The following is a 17,457-nucleotide window of genomic DNA, read 5'->3' as shown; positions in this document are numbered from 1 at the left end:
CTTCAAATGTCTGCCACAATTGTCTTCATTTTTCTTCGGGAAACTCCAAAAGTGAAAACCCCGAGTAACCAAACAACTAAATGTATAAATTGTGGGTTGTTGAAATGACTACCTGAGAAGGAGTGGAGCCTGGACTTCTCATACGCCCACCTGGGCTCCTGCTGCGTAATGTGTTTTTCTCTGCGTAGGTTGAGCTCATGTTTGCTTGTGGTTAAGTGTAATTGCTCTGTGTTGTTGACTGATTTGACATCTTTGCATGTTGGTATATGCATCTCCAGCCTTCCAGCATCTGTCAGTATCTGTTGCGCTTCTGTAGATAACAACCCGCAAAAAACAAACAAAAGAAAAAACCTGATACTGGAAGCATTTTGGATATTTCAGTTATAAACTTGTTAGAATCAAATAAGCAAACTTTTACTTGTTAAGTAGACTTCAGTTTGTTGACTTGTAAATTTTGGATGGACTTTCAAGTTAAACACACTGGGATATGATGCAACACTTTTGGTCACACATCATTGAAATCCATGTATTTCTGAGGCATTTTACATTTAGTGTATATGCCAAAAAAAAAAGAGAATGGGACCAGCAATCAACTCTAGACCTGATCACATGCCTTAAAAAAAAGAGGAATTCACACAACTACCCTGGAGCAAACCTAAACTGTAATCCAGAGCAATTTCATTCATGACATCTATCTGGCACGTTCCTCTTCTTTGCACTTTATGTGTTTTCTGTTGTACTTTATGTGACTCTTGAGCTTCGAGAACTGAGAACTCATCAACAGTCATTCTTTAAATCAGTTTACCTTATTTTCTATGCTTACATCAACCACATCTGGACCATCAAACTGAATTATGACAATATCCAATTAATCAAGTTTCAGGAAGAAGAGGGCTGAATAGTAGATATATATAATAAGTTCAAGATGGTGGATCTAGGGAACTTTTAGCCACAGACAATGAAAATCAGTCTCACATCCCCCGAGTAAAGCCCTACCTTTCACTTGGGGTGGGGGATGTTCATCTGAGCTTAAATTCATACTCATATTTCCTCCCACATGGGCTCCCGCTACTCTTGGTTTTGTTGTTCTGCTATCCACACATTTCTACATCTGTGTTTTATGTTTAGGAGCTCATCGTGTGAGCATCAATACTTTGTCTCTTCACCTTTCACATGGCCTAACTCTAAAGTTGCAGCTATACCGTTTTCTAAATTGGCTGCTAGCGGATTTTAATCCTCCGAATCAACCTGAAATACCCTCCCAAAAACAAATATTTGTAGCACCAAAAGAAACTCTGATGATACTAATAATTCAGGAAAACATCAAGCTAGACAATGGTGGTTATAATAAGTGAACTTGTTTTCACAGTAAAGCACAACGAGTTTTAACTCCTGCACAGATCAGATTCACACAGTTCAAACTTCTGCTAGAACCTGCCCAACCCAGAAACTGGGTCCCCCTCTAATGTACACACATCACACAGGAACTGGATCCTGCCAGAAGTCCAGATGTGAGGGGGAGGAAGAAATGAAAGAAAGTTGTGGGAGGGACAGAGGGAGGAAGAAACACTACATGTGTGCGTGTATGTGAAGATGTATGTGCTCTCAGTCGCTGCGTGTGTTCAGAACAACACCCTGATTTGAGTGTGTGGGAGGACCCATGAGTCTATTTTCTTTTCTTTTTGTCTTTTTCTAGCAGAGTGTATAAATATTTAGCAAGTAAAAAAAAAATCCCCAGTGAGCGATACCTGATGCTCGGACCAAACTCATTCCATTAGCTACAGGAAACTGCTCGCATCTTTTCATCTCCCTTAAACACAACATTAAGCTGTTCAGCTCCAAAACTAAAGTACATGCCTGTTTTAGCTGAAGTCTAGACAGCGTTTAATTTTATCACGGTTCTCTTGAGCAATACATCCACTATTTTTCTGCAAAAATGTGTGTGTGTGTGTGTTTTCCCCATTTTTCTGCTGTGCTGTTTTGTTACAGAACTTTAAGGCAAAGCATTTTGCTAGAGTCTGTAGAGGATATTAATAGCTATCTCAGGGCTATAGTTTGAGGGAAGCTTTCAGAGCCCAAGGCTTGATTTACCAACCAAACCTGCAATTATGTGTATGCCACACAAATACCAATTTGGGTGTGTAGAACAACCAGTGGAGGTTTAAGGAGAATATAGATTTAGCAGAGTGTGATGCCCACTGTTGAAGTTTGGGGAGGGGGGTTATTATTTAATACAGCAGCTGTGAGCAACTGTTCTGGAAGGCACACCAAACATATATGTACATTTATACATGTATCTTTCCCTGTCTGTGCATGTGTGCGCCTTTGTGTGTGGGATAGTGAAGTACTAATGACATACTGCAGCTTCCAGCGTCACTGTAATACACCCAGTATTTTGCTTTTGAGTGCAAAACAGTGTGACCTTGCAACTTTTCTAAACTCTAAAGAGGAATGTGTAAATTCCCGAGTTGTTTCACGGGGGAACATAAGTGTTGAAACTTCTACACCTCCATTACACTGCCATAAAGTCACAAACAGTGGGAATCTGCTGTGTCTTGCAACCTCAAAGGTTTGTTGATCTTATTGCGGTGCTGACTGGAAATCAAACCCTCATCTCACTTGTGCGGAGAGGTCAGGAATTTTGTTTTTTGAGTCAAAACCCGTGCCAACTGTTTTTGCTCATAAGGGTAGGAAATGTTATTTTTTTTTCCACAAATAAACCACACACAGGGAAAAAAGCTGCACCTCAGTAACCAAAACCACTTCCTTACATTCGTCCCCACTTTAAACCGCAGTCCCCCTCAGCAGACCTAGTGAATATGAATACTCAACCTCAGCTCTGTCTGACAGAAAACAAGCATGGCACTGCATAAGTCATACAGATCTGACACAGTGCTCTCTGTCTTGTCCGTCTGAGAGTGTTTTGAGGTAAAGTGGAACGGGATTAGGGGAACCGGAAGTGGTTATGCAGGCAGTGCCAGATGGTGAAATAAATGGAAGTTTTTATGCTTTCCATATAATCTAAGCAAGCGTTAGGGTAGCAAATGTGGAAAAACAGATGCTGCGGTGTTGGAAATAACTGGAGGTCAATGACAGTCTTAGGCTGCAGAGAAAGCAGCAGTGAACTTTTTTTTCCTTTCTTAATTACTTAATTCATCCAGCTGATCACATCCTGAATGATGTCTTGCAGATGTGCAACTAAACAGGCATCTGGCTATCATATGTGAGGCTGTCACAGATTTGAAACTTTCCAACAGTTAAATCAGCGACTTTGGGACTTAGTCTAATAAATACCACTGTGGGTTGCTGTGATGTCTTGCAGTGTTGTAACTTCTTTTGATATTGCGATGAAATTTGTCAGCAGGTCTTGTAAAATCTAGACCGAGAAGAGGTAAAGTGCTGCTCATATCGGGGAACAGATAAGCAGCCTGATGTGTTTTTGACTTTGGTGAGTAAGTCCAGTAAGTCTACCAGCAGAACCAAGCAGCTGTTTCCAGTCAGAAAAAGAAGAAACGAAGATACAGGTTGGACGAGGAGTGAAGCAGACTATGCGAGTGTCTCATAGCAATGACAGGGTGAAGAACCTGCCTGTGCTGGATGGGAATGCGTTATATTTTAACCTTAAGTGTATAATCACAGGGTTTGGGTAAATGGGCCCTAACATTTCAATGTTTTCCTGTCTGGTGCTGATAAACACCTACGCTCACACATGAGTAACAGAGCTTTGTGCTTTTCAGTATATCTCTATTGTGAAATTATGACTCAGCAGTGTTGGCTTAATATTTTTGTTTAATATTTTAAACTGGACAGATTAAAATGATTCACTGATTTCCCAAGGTACCAGACAGACTGTGTATCAAGAGCTTAATACTCCAGCAGCACTTGTAATTGTGTCTCTTGATGGAAGTACGTGAAGTTGTGCCAGAAAATTCTACTCTGTACAGTTTCAAGACAGGATTACTTTACATTTTCTAGATTTACTTCTTTAATTTGCTGTGTTAGTAGATATTACTAAAAAGAAGAGATGAAAGGAATACTTTAAAGGTCAAAAGGTGACATTTCAGTCCTTCTTCTACTTGTTCTTCTTCCTTTTTTCCTTTAGAGGCCAACTGCCCACATTACACCCGATCGCTAGAATCTTTCTCTGTCCCCCAACCTACTGCACGTCCTCCTTCACTACCAACATTGGGGTATTGAAGTAGTGAAGTGGGGTTTTATCATCATTCAATAAAAGTTGTGTATTACACATTCCTTATAGGCCTACTTCTCTTAAAAGTAATGGAGTTTGTTGCTTAATTGCTCCCCAGAGAAAGTTACTTGGTACACTACCTATTAGATTACTTTTACCTTCTGTATTCTGTAACATGACCTGAAATGCATTCTAACATAATAACCAGTCCCACAAACAAAACACAATCCGTTTTCTAATGAGGACACACCTTTGATCTTTATTGGGGGTCTATGTGTGACCACAAAACTTACAAAAAAACCCAACCAAAGTTGAAAAGCAGCTCAAAGGGACTTCAAAGCGATTGTCACTGTGATGCTAGTGTGGAAACGTCTGCGTACACTCAGTTTCTTCAGTTGTGACACCAGCACCACACATAGGGTTGCCAACTCCCTGAAAAATAAATAAGGGACACCTCGTGGCCAGGGCCGGGCGACCCAATTGTCTTCACCCTTCCCAGTGTGGTGAATTTTCTAGCTCTTTTTTTGTGTGTGAAATTATTTTTTTAACCCTTTGACTTGAATTTGATTTAAGTAGATGTGTATTCTTTGTGATATGAACACATGTGAAACAAATGATCATTTAGCCATTTATTTTTAGCTCAAAATGACAACATTAACACAGTAAAACAGGTCTCTTTCTTAAACAGAAGCCTGTCATGCTTAACTTTTGAGAATATAAGTAAATCTTTCTTTAAAAGAACTCTGTCCTGCTTAACTTAAAATAATAGAAAACAATAGAACAAAATCATTCTTGTAACAGTGCACATTTAGTGCATTTAGTACAATTGGCTTCAGTTGAGGTATTATTTCAGCTTTTCTAATGCTAATCAGCTGCTCCTGTTTGTAAACCCACTTGCTCCCATGATTACGCATCATAACTCATCATCATTATTCATCTATGTATTACTTTTATGTATTAGTCATCTATTTGTTGTAATCATCTATCCTTGCAGTTGTTTATTACACAAAATAAATTATATTATCACACTTCTGGCCACATAGCGCTGATATTCATTGCACATGCCCATATTAACTTTTTCCAGCCAGGTGTTTTCCTTTTCCCATTCTTCCCTTTCTCTGAGGGGAACAAACATTGCTGCTCTAACGCTGGGCTCACACTGTGCGGTTTTAGGCCCATTTTGAGCCGATTTTTTGAGTGATCGGACCGATTTTGGCCTTCATCGTGCGTCGTGTAGTATACGTGGGGTAACGAGAAGTGATTAACACCTCACGACCAGCTCCCGATCATCAATCGCTCGTGAGGGTCTCATCACAGCCGCTCACACTGCTCGCGCGCAAACACGTAAACGTTGGTGTAAAAGATGGAGCAGCACGGCTGTGCAGCGTGTGATCTGGACACAAGCGATGGAGGCACAACTTGTAGAACTTTGGAAAGCTCATCCGAGCCTTTTCGATGTGGCATCACAAAATTATCACGACCACAACAACCGTGAAAACAGTTGGATTTACACTGCTGCTCAATCACAGCTGCCTGATCATGTTTTTCATTAGCAATTTAGCAAAGTTGATGGTGGTGTGTCTGTGTGAGTGTAAGACGGAGAGAGAGAGAGAGCGCGACAGATTTTCTGTTATAACCTTCATTTTATGGAGGCACAGTGTGAGTACTCAGGTCGCATCAGAGCATCGGGCGGTATAGTGTGAGACCTGCATCGTGACCTACCAACTGCGAGTCAATCGTGCAGTTTGAGCAGGAGCTGAATAACGTGACTGAAAAAAATCGCACAGTGTTTGCCCAGCTTTAGGTTTACTGTCGTCCGAGACTTGCACCGCAGTGTCGGCGTTTGTTTCCCTGTTGGCCATGCTTCTTGTTGTGGTCATTTGTTGTCTTCCGGTATTTTCTCCGTAAGCGACCTTTCCTCGACCAATGAGATGAGCGGTAATCTGAATTGTCATACTCGAATTGTCATAAGTGTGCTGTCAGCTCATTGGTCACAAAGCAGGAGAGGGGCTGGGAATTATGTTTTCAAACAAAGCGTTAATTCCATTAAAAGTTATAGACTACTTTTGATTCTCACTGTATTACGGGACAAAGTGCGTCCCTTATTAGCTCAATACGGGACGTGTACTTTTGTTTCTAAATACGGGACGATTCCGTATTTTAAGGGACGGTTGGCAACCCTAACCACACACCATGGTTCCTTTGCTAACTTTGTGTTAGCGTGCTGTCTGTCCAGATGTTTGCAAAGATCTGAAACTCTGCTAGCAGGATAATGCAGTTCTTTCTGTCCTATATGCAGCTATTATCCTTAGATGCAATAATAATATCACTACCATCTTGTAAACCTTCCCTTTCTCTCTTGCTGCTGTCATTCAGTCACAAATCCCCCCTGACACTCATCTCCAGGCAACAAATTTCTTATTCTACCTTAAATGAAAAAGGCTAACATTTATAGGTTAAATATTGCCACCTTAGTTCTCTTTAAATGCATTTTTTGCTGTCTTTGTGCTGAAAAATGGTACGTGAGCATCTGTAACCACATGAGCTTCTCCCACATGCACAGTCATAACTTCCATTGACGTCACTCTGTGGGTCACTTGAAGGCAGTGCATGTCATGTAAAGTATTCAATTTATGATAAACCTGCAATAAAAAGTATAATGTCACATGACTGTTCTGTGAAGAAAATGTATTTAGGCAAAAGTGAGCTTTAAACATGCTCACGTAATGCAGCACAAAGGAAATAAACAAGAATGCACACTGTAAAGTGTAGCACTCACATTGTTTCCTAATCCAAGCTATGTTCTAACTTGTATTGAACTGCTGTTTTGTTTCTCCTATATAGTGTACTTCAAGCACAGTATCACTGGGGAAATGTAACACCTGTTTAGTGTCTGAGGCGTGCCTCTGGTGGCCCTGAGAAAAGACAGATAAGAGGGACTGAAATACCTGAAACCAGGAGAATTAGGGTACATTGATCTGCCAGTGAGAAAAACAGACGGCATGAAGCTTTTCCTTCTCCTGATTCTCTCTGGAGGGGCAGGTATAAAATCTAATTTATAGATTCAAATGACGAACACTCAAGTGTTAAGGATAGGATGCCGAATCACTGATAAAATAATTTTCTGATTTTGCCACTTATTTAATTGTATTTTTTTTACTCTACAGTTGCGCTGGAAGGAGATAACAAGATTGTTGGAGGATATGAGTGCCCCAAGAACTCTGTGCCCTACCAAGTGTCACTCTTCACTGGGTACAACTTCTGTGGGGGGGTTCTTATCTCTGATGAGTGGGTGCTCTCTGCTGCACACTGCAAACCAAAGTAAGGCACACAATCCCCATCAAGCCTGAATCCAAGCAGCTTTAAACTTTAAAATGAAGTCGGGTGTAAGAAACTCTCAAAGTGGGCTTTGTTCTTTCAGCTCAAATCTAGAAATTCGTCTGGGGGAGCACAACATCTGGGAACCTGATGGGACTGAACAGCACATCATGTCTGCTGAGTTTATTCGCCACCCTGACTACGATTCCCGTACACAGGACAGCGACATCATGCTGATCAAACTGAGTCGACCTGCCGCTCTGAGCAGCTACGTGCGTCCTGCTGTGCTTCCTTCAAGGTGTGCCAGTGAGGGGACAGTGTGCCAGGTCTCAGGATGGGGGAATCTTCGTCCCAGCGATGAGGGCTGTAAGTTAAACTGTGCTATACGGCCTATCTGTGTTGCTTGAACAGGCAGTCAACTCAGGTATTTTTAAAGATATTGATCTGTTTGTGTCTTTGCAGCAAGATACCCAGATAAGCTGCAGTGCCTGGAGGTCCCTCTCCTGAGTGATGACACCTGCTTTAACGCATATCCTTTCCAAATTACTGAAAACATGATCTGTGCTGGATATCTGGAGGGAGGGAAGGACTCCTGCCAGGTAAGATCAAAACAGGAAATGTTTATGCGCCGTGATAAAAAGGTTGAACCACTGAAAAATCATTTATTTTAACTCCAGGGTGACTCAGGGGGCCCATTGATGTGCGACGGAGAGCTCCAGGGAGTTGTGTCATGGGGGCACGGCTGTGCACAGAGGAACAAGCCTGGGGTGTACACAAAAGTTTGCAATTATGTTTCCTGGATTAAGAACACAATGGCATCTGAATGAACAGAAAAGATTCATGCCAGCTGGTTAATTTCAGTAAAGTCATCTACATGATGTGTGGTGTGTACATATATGTCTGTTTGTGCGTCATTTGAAGTTTCTAAAAAGAGAACACGTGTCTGCCTTGTGCTTAATATTTTCCCAGACATACGAGTTCTCTTTTAGACCTTACCTAGCAGTAAAGTGACAGGCAATGTGCTAAAACAAGTGTGTCCAAAGTATTTGGCTTTGAAAAGCCCACTTGTGTGTAATTCAAACTTTAGTATGTAAGACCGTAAATCAAGATGTCACGCAGGAATTTTATGCAGTGTGTGACACATCTAGCAGCCTCACATGCCGTCACAGCATTTGCAGTTACAAGCCCTGATTCAAAATGGCTTTACAATGAATAGGCATCCAAGTTTCATGCTCAGGGATGTCTTAGTAGTTAAGAAGCAAACCGAGCACTTAAAGTCAGGCAACAATAAATCACAAAGAGCAAAATACGCCGCCACACTCCTCTCTGTGGGTTGAAACTGTAAAGCATGTTGCACACAGGGCGACTCTCCATAATCACTGATTATAGTAGAGTGCTGCTGCAAATGTGGTACAGTCAGTTTCATGATGTATCGGTTTAGCGTTAATGTTAAGCTATCAGCTAAAGAAGTAAGCATCTGTCACAGCAGCACAGCATCAGGTGCACACATGGGAATGCTCGATTAGAAAATCCTGAAATGATTTAAGTGGATTTCGGTTTCCTGGGTGTGGCGCAGAGCAGCTGAGTGAGTCACCAGGCACTTGCTTGACCACCACATAAAGACCGGGACCTAACAAGGTTTCTGAGGACTTTTATCCTCCTCATAGCCTCCCTACAACGCCCCCCCCCCCCCCACCCCCCCCATAACACAAATGCTACATGGCATGTGGGGGCTGACATGTTTTTTAGAAAGCATGATCCTGGTCGATATGTTTATTCTGGCAACACAGCTGTCTGTGTTTTGAATCCATCTGGAACCCCAGAAACCATGTTTATGAGCTACTTAGAGGTTATGGCAGGTTGGTAAAGGCATCTTCATCCTTCTGCAGTGCGCTTTAGAGGACACATTCTTGATGTGGCCACAAACTAATGCAGTTTAACCATCAGTAACTGTAAGGATTAGTCAGGCATATGATAGAAGAAACCACCAGTTTAGCCATGATCTTTTCAAATAAGCTCGGTTATGAAAAGGGATGGGAAGCAAAGGAAAAAAACTGAGGAGCTGAGTGGAATAAAAGTAACATGTGAAAAGCTTTCATGAACTCTAAATGTGTCCATCTTAATATATAATAACAAAAACATTTAATAGAGATGATAAATTGAACTGACAAAATCATAAAAACACAGCTTAATGCATACACTGATATCATAAATCAGTATCATATGAGACATTGGCACACAAGTATTGCCATATACAGCTGGACTTTAGGAGAAGTTTAAATCAGGAGCATTGTTTGAAGAAGTTTCTGTTTGAACCAATAAATCTGCAGCACACTGTTGGAAAGATTCAAAAACATAAACATTAAGTGAAGCTTGTTCACCAGCCCTAAGCACGCATGGGCTCCCTGCGTGACATCAACGTCCCTGTGGCTGCTATTTGGGCATGTTGATGGCTACGGCCAGCTCAGAGGGTGTGGACCATCATGAGTGGTCAACAGAGTTCCCTTAAAGACACTCTCCAGGGATGTGATCATGTTTAAATCAAGAGTTGTAGGCAGCTGTGGAATAAATCATCTGGGAGAGTTTTCTTCTTCAGAGAGGGCAGACTGTTTTCAGTTGTGACACAGAGGAGTGAGTGTCACATAGTGTGTGTGTATAGTGTGTGTGTGTGCGTGTGTGTGCAAGTGTACACACACACACACACACACACACACACACACACACACACACACACACACACACACACACACACAGAGGAGTGAGAGCTGGCAGCATTTACCAAAATTAGACATCCTCACCTTGGAGCCTCATTTTAAAGGCAGGTCAATATGACATGTTTCAAATATTCATCATTAGCAGTCTTGTTAAAGCAAACAGCAACTGTATTTTTATGATCCCATATGCTGTTTTCTTTACTTTGTTTGTTTTGTTTTTTTAGTATTTTAGGTTCTTTTAATATGAAAACATAGCGCAATGTAACTGGTATCATATACATTGTTAATTTAAATCACAGCCTCAACCCTTTTTTTTTAACTTGACGTGTGGAGTTTCAGAAAAGAACCACAAGAGGGCAACATCTAACTGTGAACAAACCCTTAAATGAGCGAAAATGCTGCACACACGGTAACAACAGCTTCTGTAAAACATAAAAACATAAAAGGATTTTCAGCTTACAGCTTCGAACAGCCTGATATGGTTTTTACACTGTTAGTGGATGGAAAGCTTCTATCTGCAAGCTGCAGATCATTGTAAGATGAATTGTCATTGTAACTGAAGTTAAGATCGGTCTCATTGATAGGCTTTGACTGATTACATTTATCAGTTGATTGTCACCAACAATAAAACGGCTAGAGATTTTTCATACATTAGATTTATGACATTTTGGATTACACTTATAACACATTAACAATTAAAAAAAGAGTTAAATATATATTTTTAAAAAACAACAACAATAAGTAAACAGATAAATAATGTTCGCACCAAACGTCGGTTCTTTGCTCCGCAGAGCATCTGTGAAATGCTCCTATAATGGGAAGCTTGGGAATTCCCTTCTTTACAGCAAACGGCAGCATGGTCGGAGGTCACTCTCTACACATCTCCATGGTAAAGAAAGAAAACATAACAGCTGTATGCAATCTGCACAGTGATGCCCTCACGTTAAATGGACCACCGCCTTGCTCCTGACGCACGACTGACTCATCGAGGTTGCGTGAGCGTGAAAAAAAAAGGAGGCCCCCTCCTCTCCTACACTACACTTTAAAACTCATGCATTTCAAACCAAGTTCTGAGACAAAGAGAACTCCGGGTGGATATCACATAATTCTACATGAAGCCAGTGTTAACATCAGGTAGGGTTAAAAAATATGTGGTTTCATTATTTTATTCATGCTCTTATTATTATTATTATTATTATTATTATTATTATTATTATTATTATTATTATTATTATTATTATTATTTGTTTTTGCTTGGAAACTAACATTCGACTTAAGTGGTATAATAATAGTATATAGTATTATCCTATATTGAAAGTTTTATATATAAAATAGAATTAGATACATTAAAATTAAACAAAAATTCTGATCAGTTACTTCAGCAAATTGTTATTTCTATATACATATATATGTTGTATCACTTTTTTCCGTATGCTTTCGCACAATAGGGCACAGTTCTTTTGATAACACCTTCTAGGATTATCAGCCGTGATAACTTGATCACTGGTTAATACAGTGCAATTATAGATAAATTCTGTGGTGTATTTCACCCCTGACTGTAGATTGGTAATGAGTCCCACAAACGTTTTGCATAAAACAGTTGTTTTCACTGAATTCTTTTTCTCCCAGTCTGAGTGTCTGTGTATATTCCAATGGATAAATTTAAAGGTATGACAAAGAGATCTGCTCAGAAAAGTTTCAGTCTTTAACCGATTTTTGTCATGTGCTGCTAAACAGAAAACATCTTTCACTGCAATGTGTTGACATTTTGACTGACAAGCTTTCTTGACTGTATTTAAAACTTTACTGATATGTGTTGTCTGTGTCTCCTTAGGTGAAATAAATGGAGCTAAAACCTTTATTGAAGAAGCTGGGTTCAATAATCCGCGCCATCCTCACTTTTGTCTTTGCTTTGGCCGTCCTGGGTGTGATGGTGTGGGCCTACGTTCAGGGCTATCAGCTGGTGTCGTCCATGTATGGCATCATCTCCTTTGGCATTTATGGACTCCTACTCTCACTCCATGTGTTGGTCCAGAGCTTTTTTGCCTTTGTTGAGCACCAGCGAATGAAATCTCGAACAAAACCATGCTCCTATACCAAAACAATCGGTTTTACTATATCGGCTTACCAAGAGGACCCTGTTTATCTCAGAGAGTGCTTGAACTCAATCAGGGCCCTCAAGTATCCCCCTGAGCTGCTGCGCATCATCATGGTGATAGATGGGAATTCAGATGATGACCAGTATATGATGGACATGTTCAAAGAGGTGTTTGCAGACCAGGATCCGGGCTACTATGTATGGAATAACAACTATCATACCTGGGATCCCACCCAGGTCCAACATGATGAAGAAAATGGCTCAGCAATGGGCATTGAAGGGGGTTCTGATTATGTGGTAGGAGAGGATCCACAGAGAAAAGAAGTAGAGCGCCTGATCCAGACCAAGAGATGTGTGTGCATCATGCAGAAGTGGGGAGGCAAGCGGGAGGTGATGTACACAGCATTTAAAGCCCTGGGGTCATCGGTTGATTACATGCAGGTATCTACTTTTACTTAAGTGTTTTCTTTCTTATTTTTTTATGAAAATAAAAATGAAATGTTTCCAATTTTCAATGACGTTATGTCTCATTTCTCAGGTGTGTGATTCAGATACGAAGCTGGACCCTTTGGCCACGGTGGAATTGTGCAAGGTATTGGAGAGTAATCCCAAGTATGGGGCTGTAGGAGGGGATGTGATGATCCTCAACCTTAAAGACTCTTACATCAGCTTCATGAGCAGTCTCAGGTACTGGATGGCTTTCAACATCGAAAGGTCCTGCCAGTCCTTCTTCAACTGTGTGTCCTGCATTAGTGGCCCTTTAGGTAAGGGAACTCTTTTCTAGCTAAATAGTATTATATTAAAGGCTTAAAAGCATTGATGTAACTCATTGTAACCAACATCTTTTGAATTTGTCATTTCTTGTACTTGTTCATGCAGGTCTGTATAGAAATGATATCCTTCAGCAGTTTCTGGAATCGTGGTACAATCAAATGTTTCTGGGAACTCATTGTACATTTGGTGATGACAGGCATCTCACCAACCGTATGCTGAGCATGGGCTATGCCACTAAGTATGTTTTCTAGATATTATTAGGCACAGAAATTACATAATAGGACCCAACAAAGCTCAGTAGCTACAATAATGATCCTACAACATCAAACAAGCAGGTTCTAAAGGTCTATTTTTTACCCCCTTTCTTCAGATACACTGCTCGCTCAAAATGCTACACAGAAACACCCGCTCAGTTCCTTCGCTGGCTCAACCAACAGACTCGCTGGACAAAATCTTACTTCCGGGAGTGGCTCTACAATGCAATGTGGTGGCACAAGCACCATCTCTGGATGACCTATGAGTCCATCGTATCAGGTATTTTCCCCTTCTTTGTCACGGCCACCATAATCCAGCTGTTTTGGACAGGCACTCTGTGGGACATCCTCTGGGTTCTGTGCTGCATCCAGCTTATCGGGCTGGTGAAAGCAGCCTACGCCTGCATCCTGCGGAGAAACATGGTGATGGTGTTTATGTCACTTTACTCAGCTCTCTACATGACCAGTTTGCTGCCTGCTAAGTACTTTGCCATTCTCACGATGAACAAAAGCAGCTGGGGAACATCGGGCAGGCGTAAGATGGTTGGTAACTACATTCCACTCCTTCCCCTGTCGGTGTGGGCTGCCATTTTATTAAGTGGACTTGGTTACACCATCTACAAAGAGAGCAAAGAGGACTGGTCAACTGAGGCTAAAAAAATGGAAACTAGATTTCTTATTTATGGCTGTGTAGCCTACGTATGCTACTGGGTTCTTATGATGTTCCTCTATTTTGTGTGGTTCCACAGAGCATGTAGAAAGCGTTCTGGAAGTTACAAAGTGAACGTATAAAGCTGGGCATACACTGTGTGTTATTCAGCTCCTGCTCAAACTGAATCGCAGGGGTTAGAAGTTTGTAGGTCACGATGCAGGGTCTCACACTATAAGGCCCGATGCTGTGATGCGACCTGAGTGCTCACACTGGTCGTGTTAGTCGTGTTAATCGCTTTTCGTTTACTACATGATGCACGGCACACGATTAAGAAGAAAATTGGGCTGATCCCCAAAATGGTCGCACGACTGAAAAGTCGTCTCAAAATGGGGCCAAAAATCACACAGTGAATGTTCAGCTTAAGTCTGAAGAGCAAAAGTAATTTATTCAAATTTAAACCTGACTATGTGTATTTATTTTGTGTCACATTACTGAAGGACAGGGATGTTCTACAATGCTGCTAAAGCAATAAACTGAAAACTCTTTTGAGAGTCAAAAAAAAAAGAAGAAGAACAGTATTGTTTCTAAGATTGGGGAAACCTGCAGTCAGCTGAGACTGAAGAAGTCTCTTGGATGAGGGACGAAATGTTTCTCCCACTGAAGACGCTACGTCCAGATGAACCGAATCAACTTTTGCAGAAAAAGAATGAAAATAATAAAATATTAAAAATCTGTATATAGAGACAAACAATTTTTTATATGCAGATGGTGTTACGTATTCTTTTTTAAATTACACTGAGATGTTTTGTTGTCTGAGGTTCTCTTTGAGGTTAATGGAGGTGATGCGTTTGCATAATATTTATTTATCAGAATTGTGGGTTTTTTTTTAATGTTTGTGTATGTCTATGCTGATAATTTAATTTAATTTTAATTTTACCAACACAACAAGTTCAAAGGTGTGTAAGGTTTCTACAGCATTGTTGGTGTCATTGCACTGAATCCTGGATGCAACTTTCTGCAGCACTGCAAGCTTACTTGAAAATAAATGTTATAATATACTGCAGTATGAAATTAAAACAAGCAGAAAACTGTTAAATTACTGCGACATGAATCAAGAAGGACTTAAATAATGTATCACATTGTTTGCTGTATCAAGAAAAGTGAAGTAGGGATGTATTTTGTACAGTGCACTTTATTCAATGCTTTGTTGGAGAGAAAATTTGAGAAAACATATGTATTTTTTATGAATCACCTTAGCAATTGTTTGTAATGGTGGAATTTTTTAGGAAAATGTGAAAAAGAAATGACGAAATAAATTTGTTTTATCATGGACACTTTTGTCTCTGGTACAATTCATGTTACCAATGGAAAACTATGGAAATGCTGACTTGGTAAATGAAAGAAAAGTGGACACAAAGTTACATAACACAAGAACATTTCTAACATTCCCACATAATTCACAAAGCACAAAACCAAAGTCTTCAAATGTCTGTGCTGGAAATGCATGAATTCAGGGTGCGACTATAGGGGACGAAAATCAGTCATTCACACAGTGATAGATTATGGTGCAAAGCACATTTAGGAATATAAATCAAACACAGTTTTTCCACATATGGCTAGGTAGTATATATATTTTTTCACATATTAACAGATTATCGTGGTGACTATTCCCGGACTGGAAATTAGATTAGCAGTGTACACTACAAGTCTGGAAACACCCCTTATTTCTTTATATTTTGCTTCCAAGGAGACAGTCTTTTCTTGTGATTTTTAAAGTGGTCTTAAACAGTAGGTCTCCAGGCTTTCTGAAGGTATTTCAGTGCTTTTCTTTGGACATTGGCTACTTTATTTTAAATTCGTTTGTGATCTAGTCCTATTCATTTTTTTTTTTTTTTTTTTTTTTTTGTGTCCCGTTTGGATCTTTCCATCAGAATTGTTGTCTTAAGGCCAAGAAAGATGCCAAGCGGATTTATTTTACCAAGTGGATCATCATGGCCTTGCCATATTGGTCCATTTGATTGACCTTTATTATAATTATGAATTTATTTTATTTTCAGTTGCTACAAACGGGACAGACATGACTGGGGGATAGGACAGGGAGAAAGAATGAAAGAAAGAGAGGGAGAGAAAGAAAACCAAAGGGGAGAAGAGACGATGAGAAGGGGGGGAAGAAAGAGAAAAAAAACAAACAAAAAACAAAAACAAACAAACAAACAAACAAAAAACAAACAAACACCTGGGTCACCTGTATGGAGAAAAAAAAACAGAAGAGAAAGCAAACAACAAAGAGCAACATAATAAAAAAAAAGAACGGCACCATCACAATAAACTAGCTAGCAGTAGATACTAAATAATAAACGATATTGTGAAGCACGCAAGATAGACAGCGCACAATGTGCTTTGAGGCAGCAGCCAAGAAAGCTGTAGTCCGCGTCTGTGAATACCTGTGTGTACACCCGTGTGCATACCTGTGTGGATCAACATGCTTGCATTCCAAAGGTTTCTCCATGTAACGATCTGCTAGGGAGTGTGGGGAGCCACAGCCCCGTCCTCCAGGGTATGAAGCAGGTATGGAGGAGATCAAAGCTCCAGACATCCAGAGGCCCCCAGAACACAAGAGACCAAGGAAGACCAACAGAGGGGCAGCCGCGCCACTGTCCCAGTAAGAGCTGAGGAGAGTCCCAGATGAGGGCTCACTCAGCAGCCGCGGAGCAGAAGCCAGGGGGAGTTGCAGTGACGCGCCCGTGAGCTCCGCCGGCAGCCAGCTGTGCCTGAGTGACCGAGCCCCAGGCCGAGAGGCCGGGGGCACCCCACCTCCGAAGTGGCCCGAGCGAGCCCCAGGCTCCAGGCCCCGATAAGCGGCCGCCAAGGAGTGAGCCGGTGTGTACCTGGACGCCCACCCCCAGACACAAAGAACCACCAACGCACCGACACCTGAGGGAGTCCGCCACTGGCAGGGGAAGTGGTGGTGGGTGGAGATAGGCCTCCAAACCTTGGAGGGCCTGAGATGTCCCTAGAGAGGTGGCGTCTGATACCCAACCTGACATATAGACACAGACATACAGGCACACACAGACACAAACATCCATTCCCACCCTCATGCTCTCATATGCACTTACTCCACACTCAACCAACGTGGAGACAGCTATAAAGAGACGCTGTACACATGATCACACTCCCCAAGCGTACTCTACGAACCGGGTCTAGGTACCCTTGCCCCTGGAGGGGGGAACTGCACCCAGACCCAGGTGGTGTTACCCTTTTCCCTGCGGTGGGGGGAGGCAGACCGCCCCGACTCCGCAGCAGCAGGAAGGCCCCACACTCCAGACCGCAGTCGGACGGCCAACTCCTCCTAGCCCCCCCGCTCCAGCAGGCCGCAAAGAATGGGGGTGAGAGAAGACTCCAAACCTCCCTCCACCCGCTCATTGTAGTGTTGATGCATGTGTGTTCTAAGGTGC

At 41.5% G+C, this 17,457-nt stretch overlaps 2 protein-coding genes across 2 annotated transcripts; both read left to right on the top strand.

Moving 5' to 3' along the window:
- The first annotated feature begins 7,161 nt into the window (after positions 1-7,161).
- Positions 7,162-8,387, top strand: LOC146563585 (trypsin-3-like). The gene is made up of 5 exons (XM_085290761.1): positions 7,162-7,231; positions 7,357-7,510; positions 7,611-7,873; positions 7,970-8,106; positions 8,185-8,387. The coding sequence occupies exons 1-5, from the start codon at positions 7,192-7,194 to the stop codon at positions 8,332-8,334; spliced, it is 744 nt and encodes a 247-aa protein (XP_085146887.1). The 5' UTR covers positions 7,162-7,191; the 3' UTR covers positions 8,335-8,387.
- Positions 8,388-11,299: 2,912 nt separating this feature from the next.
- On the top strand, positions 11,300-15,302 carry has1 (hyaluronan synthase 1). The gene is made up of 5 exons (XM_085290266.1): positions 11,300-11,355; positions 12,056-12,760; positions 12,858-13,083; positions 13,199-13,331; positions 13,464-15,302. The coding sequence occupies exons 2-5, from the start codon at positions 12,065-12,067 to the stop codon at positions 14,137-14,139; spliced, it is 1,731 nt and encodes a 576-aa protein (XP_085146392.1). The 5' UTR covers positions 11,300-11,355; positions 12,056-12,064; the 3' UTR covers positions 14,140-15,302.
- The last annotated feature ends 2,155 nt before the right edge of the window (positions 15,303-17,457 follow it).

The sequence above is a fragment of the Mchenga conophoros genome, linkage group LG11 (genome assembly GCF_057382185.1).
Source record: "Mchenga conophoros isolate Kocher_MC1m ecotype Shallow Benthic linkage group LG11, M_conophoros_male_GT1.1, whole genome shotgun sequence".
Lineage (NCBI taxonomy): Eukaryota > Metazoa > Chordata > Actinopteri > Cichliformes > Cichlidae > Mchenga > Mchenga conophoros.
The sequence above is the reverse complement of the archived record's forward strand: the minus strand, read 5'-3'. Positions and strand labels throughout refer to the sequence as shown.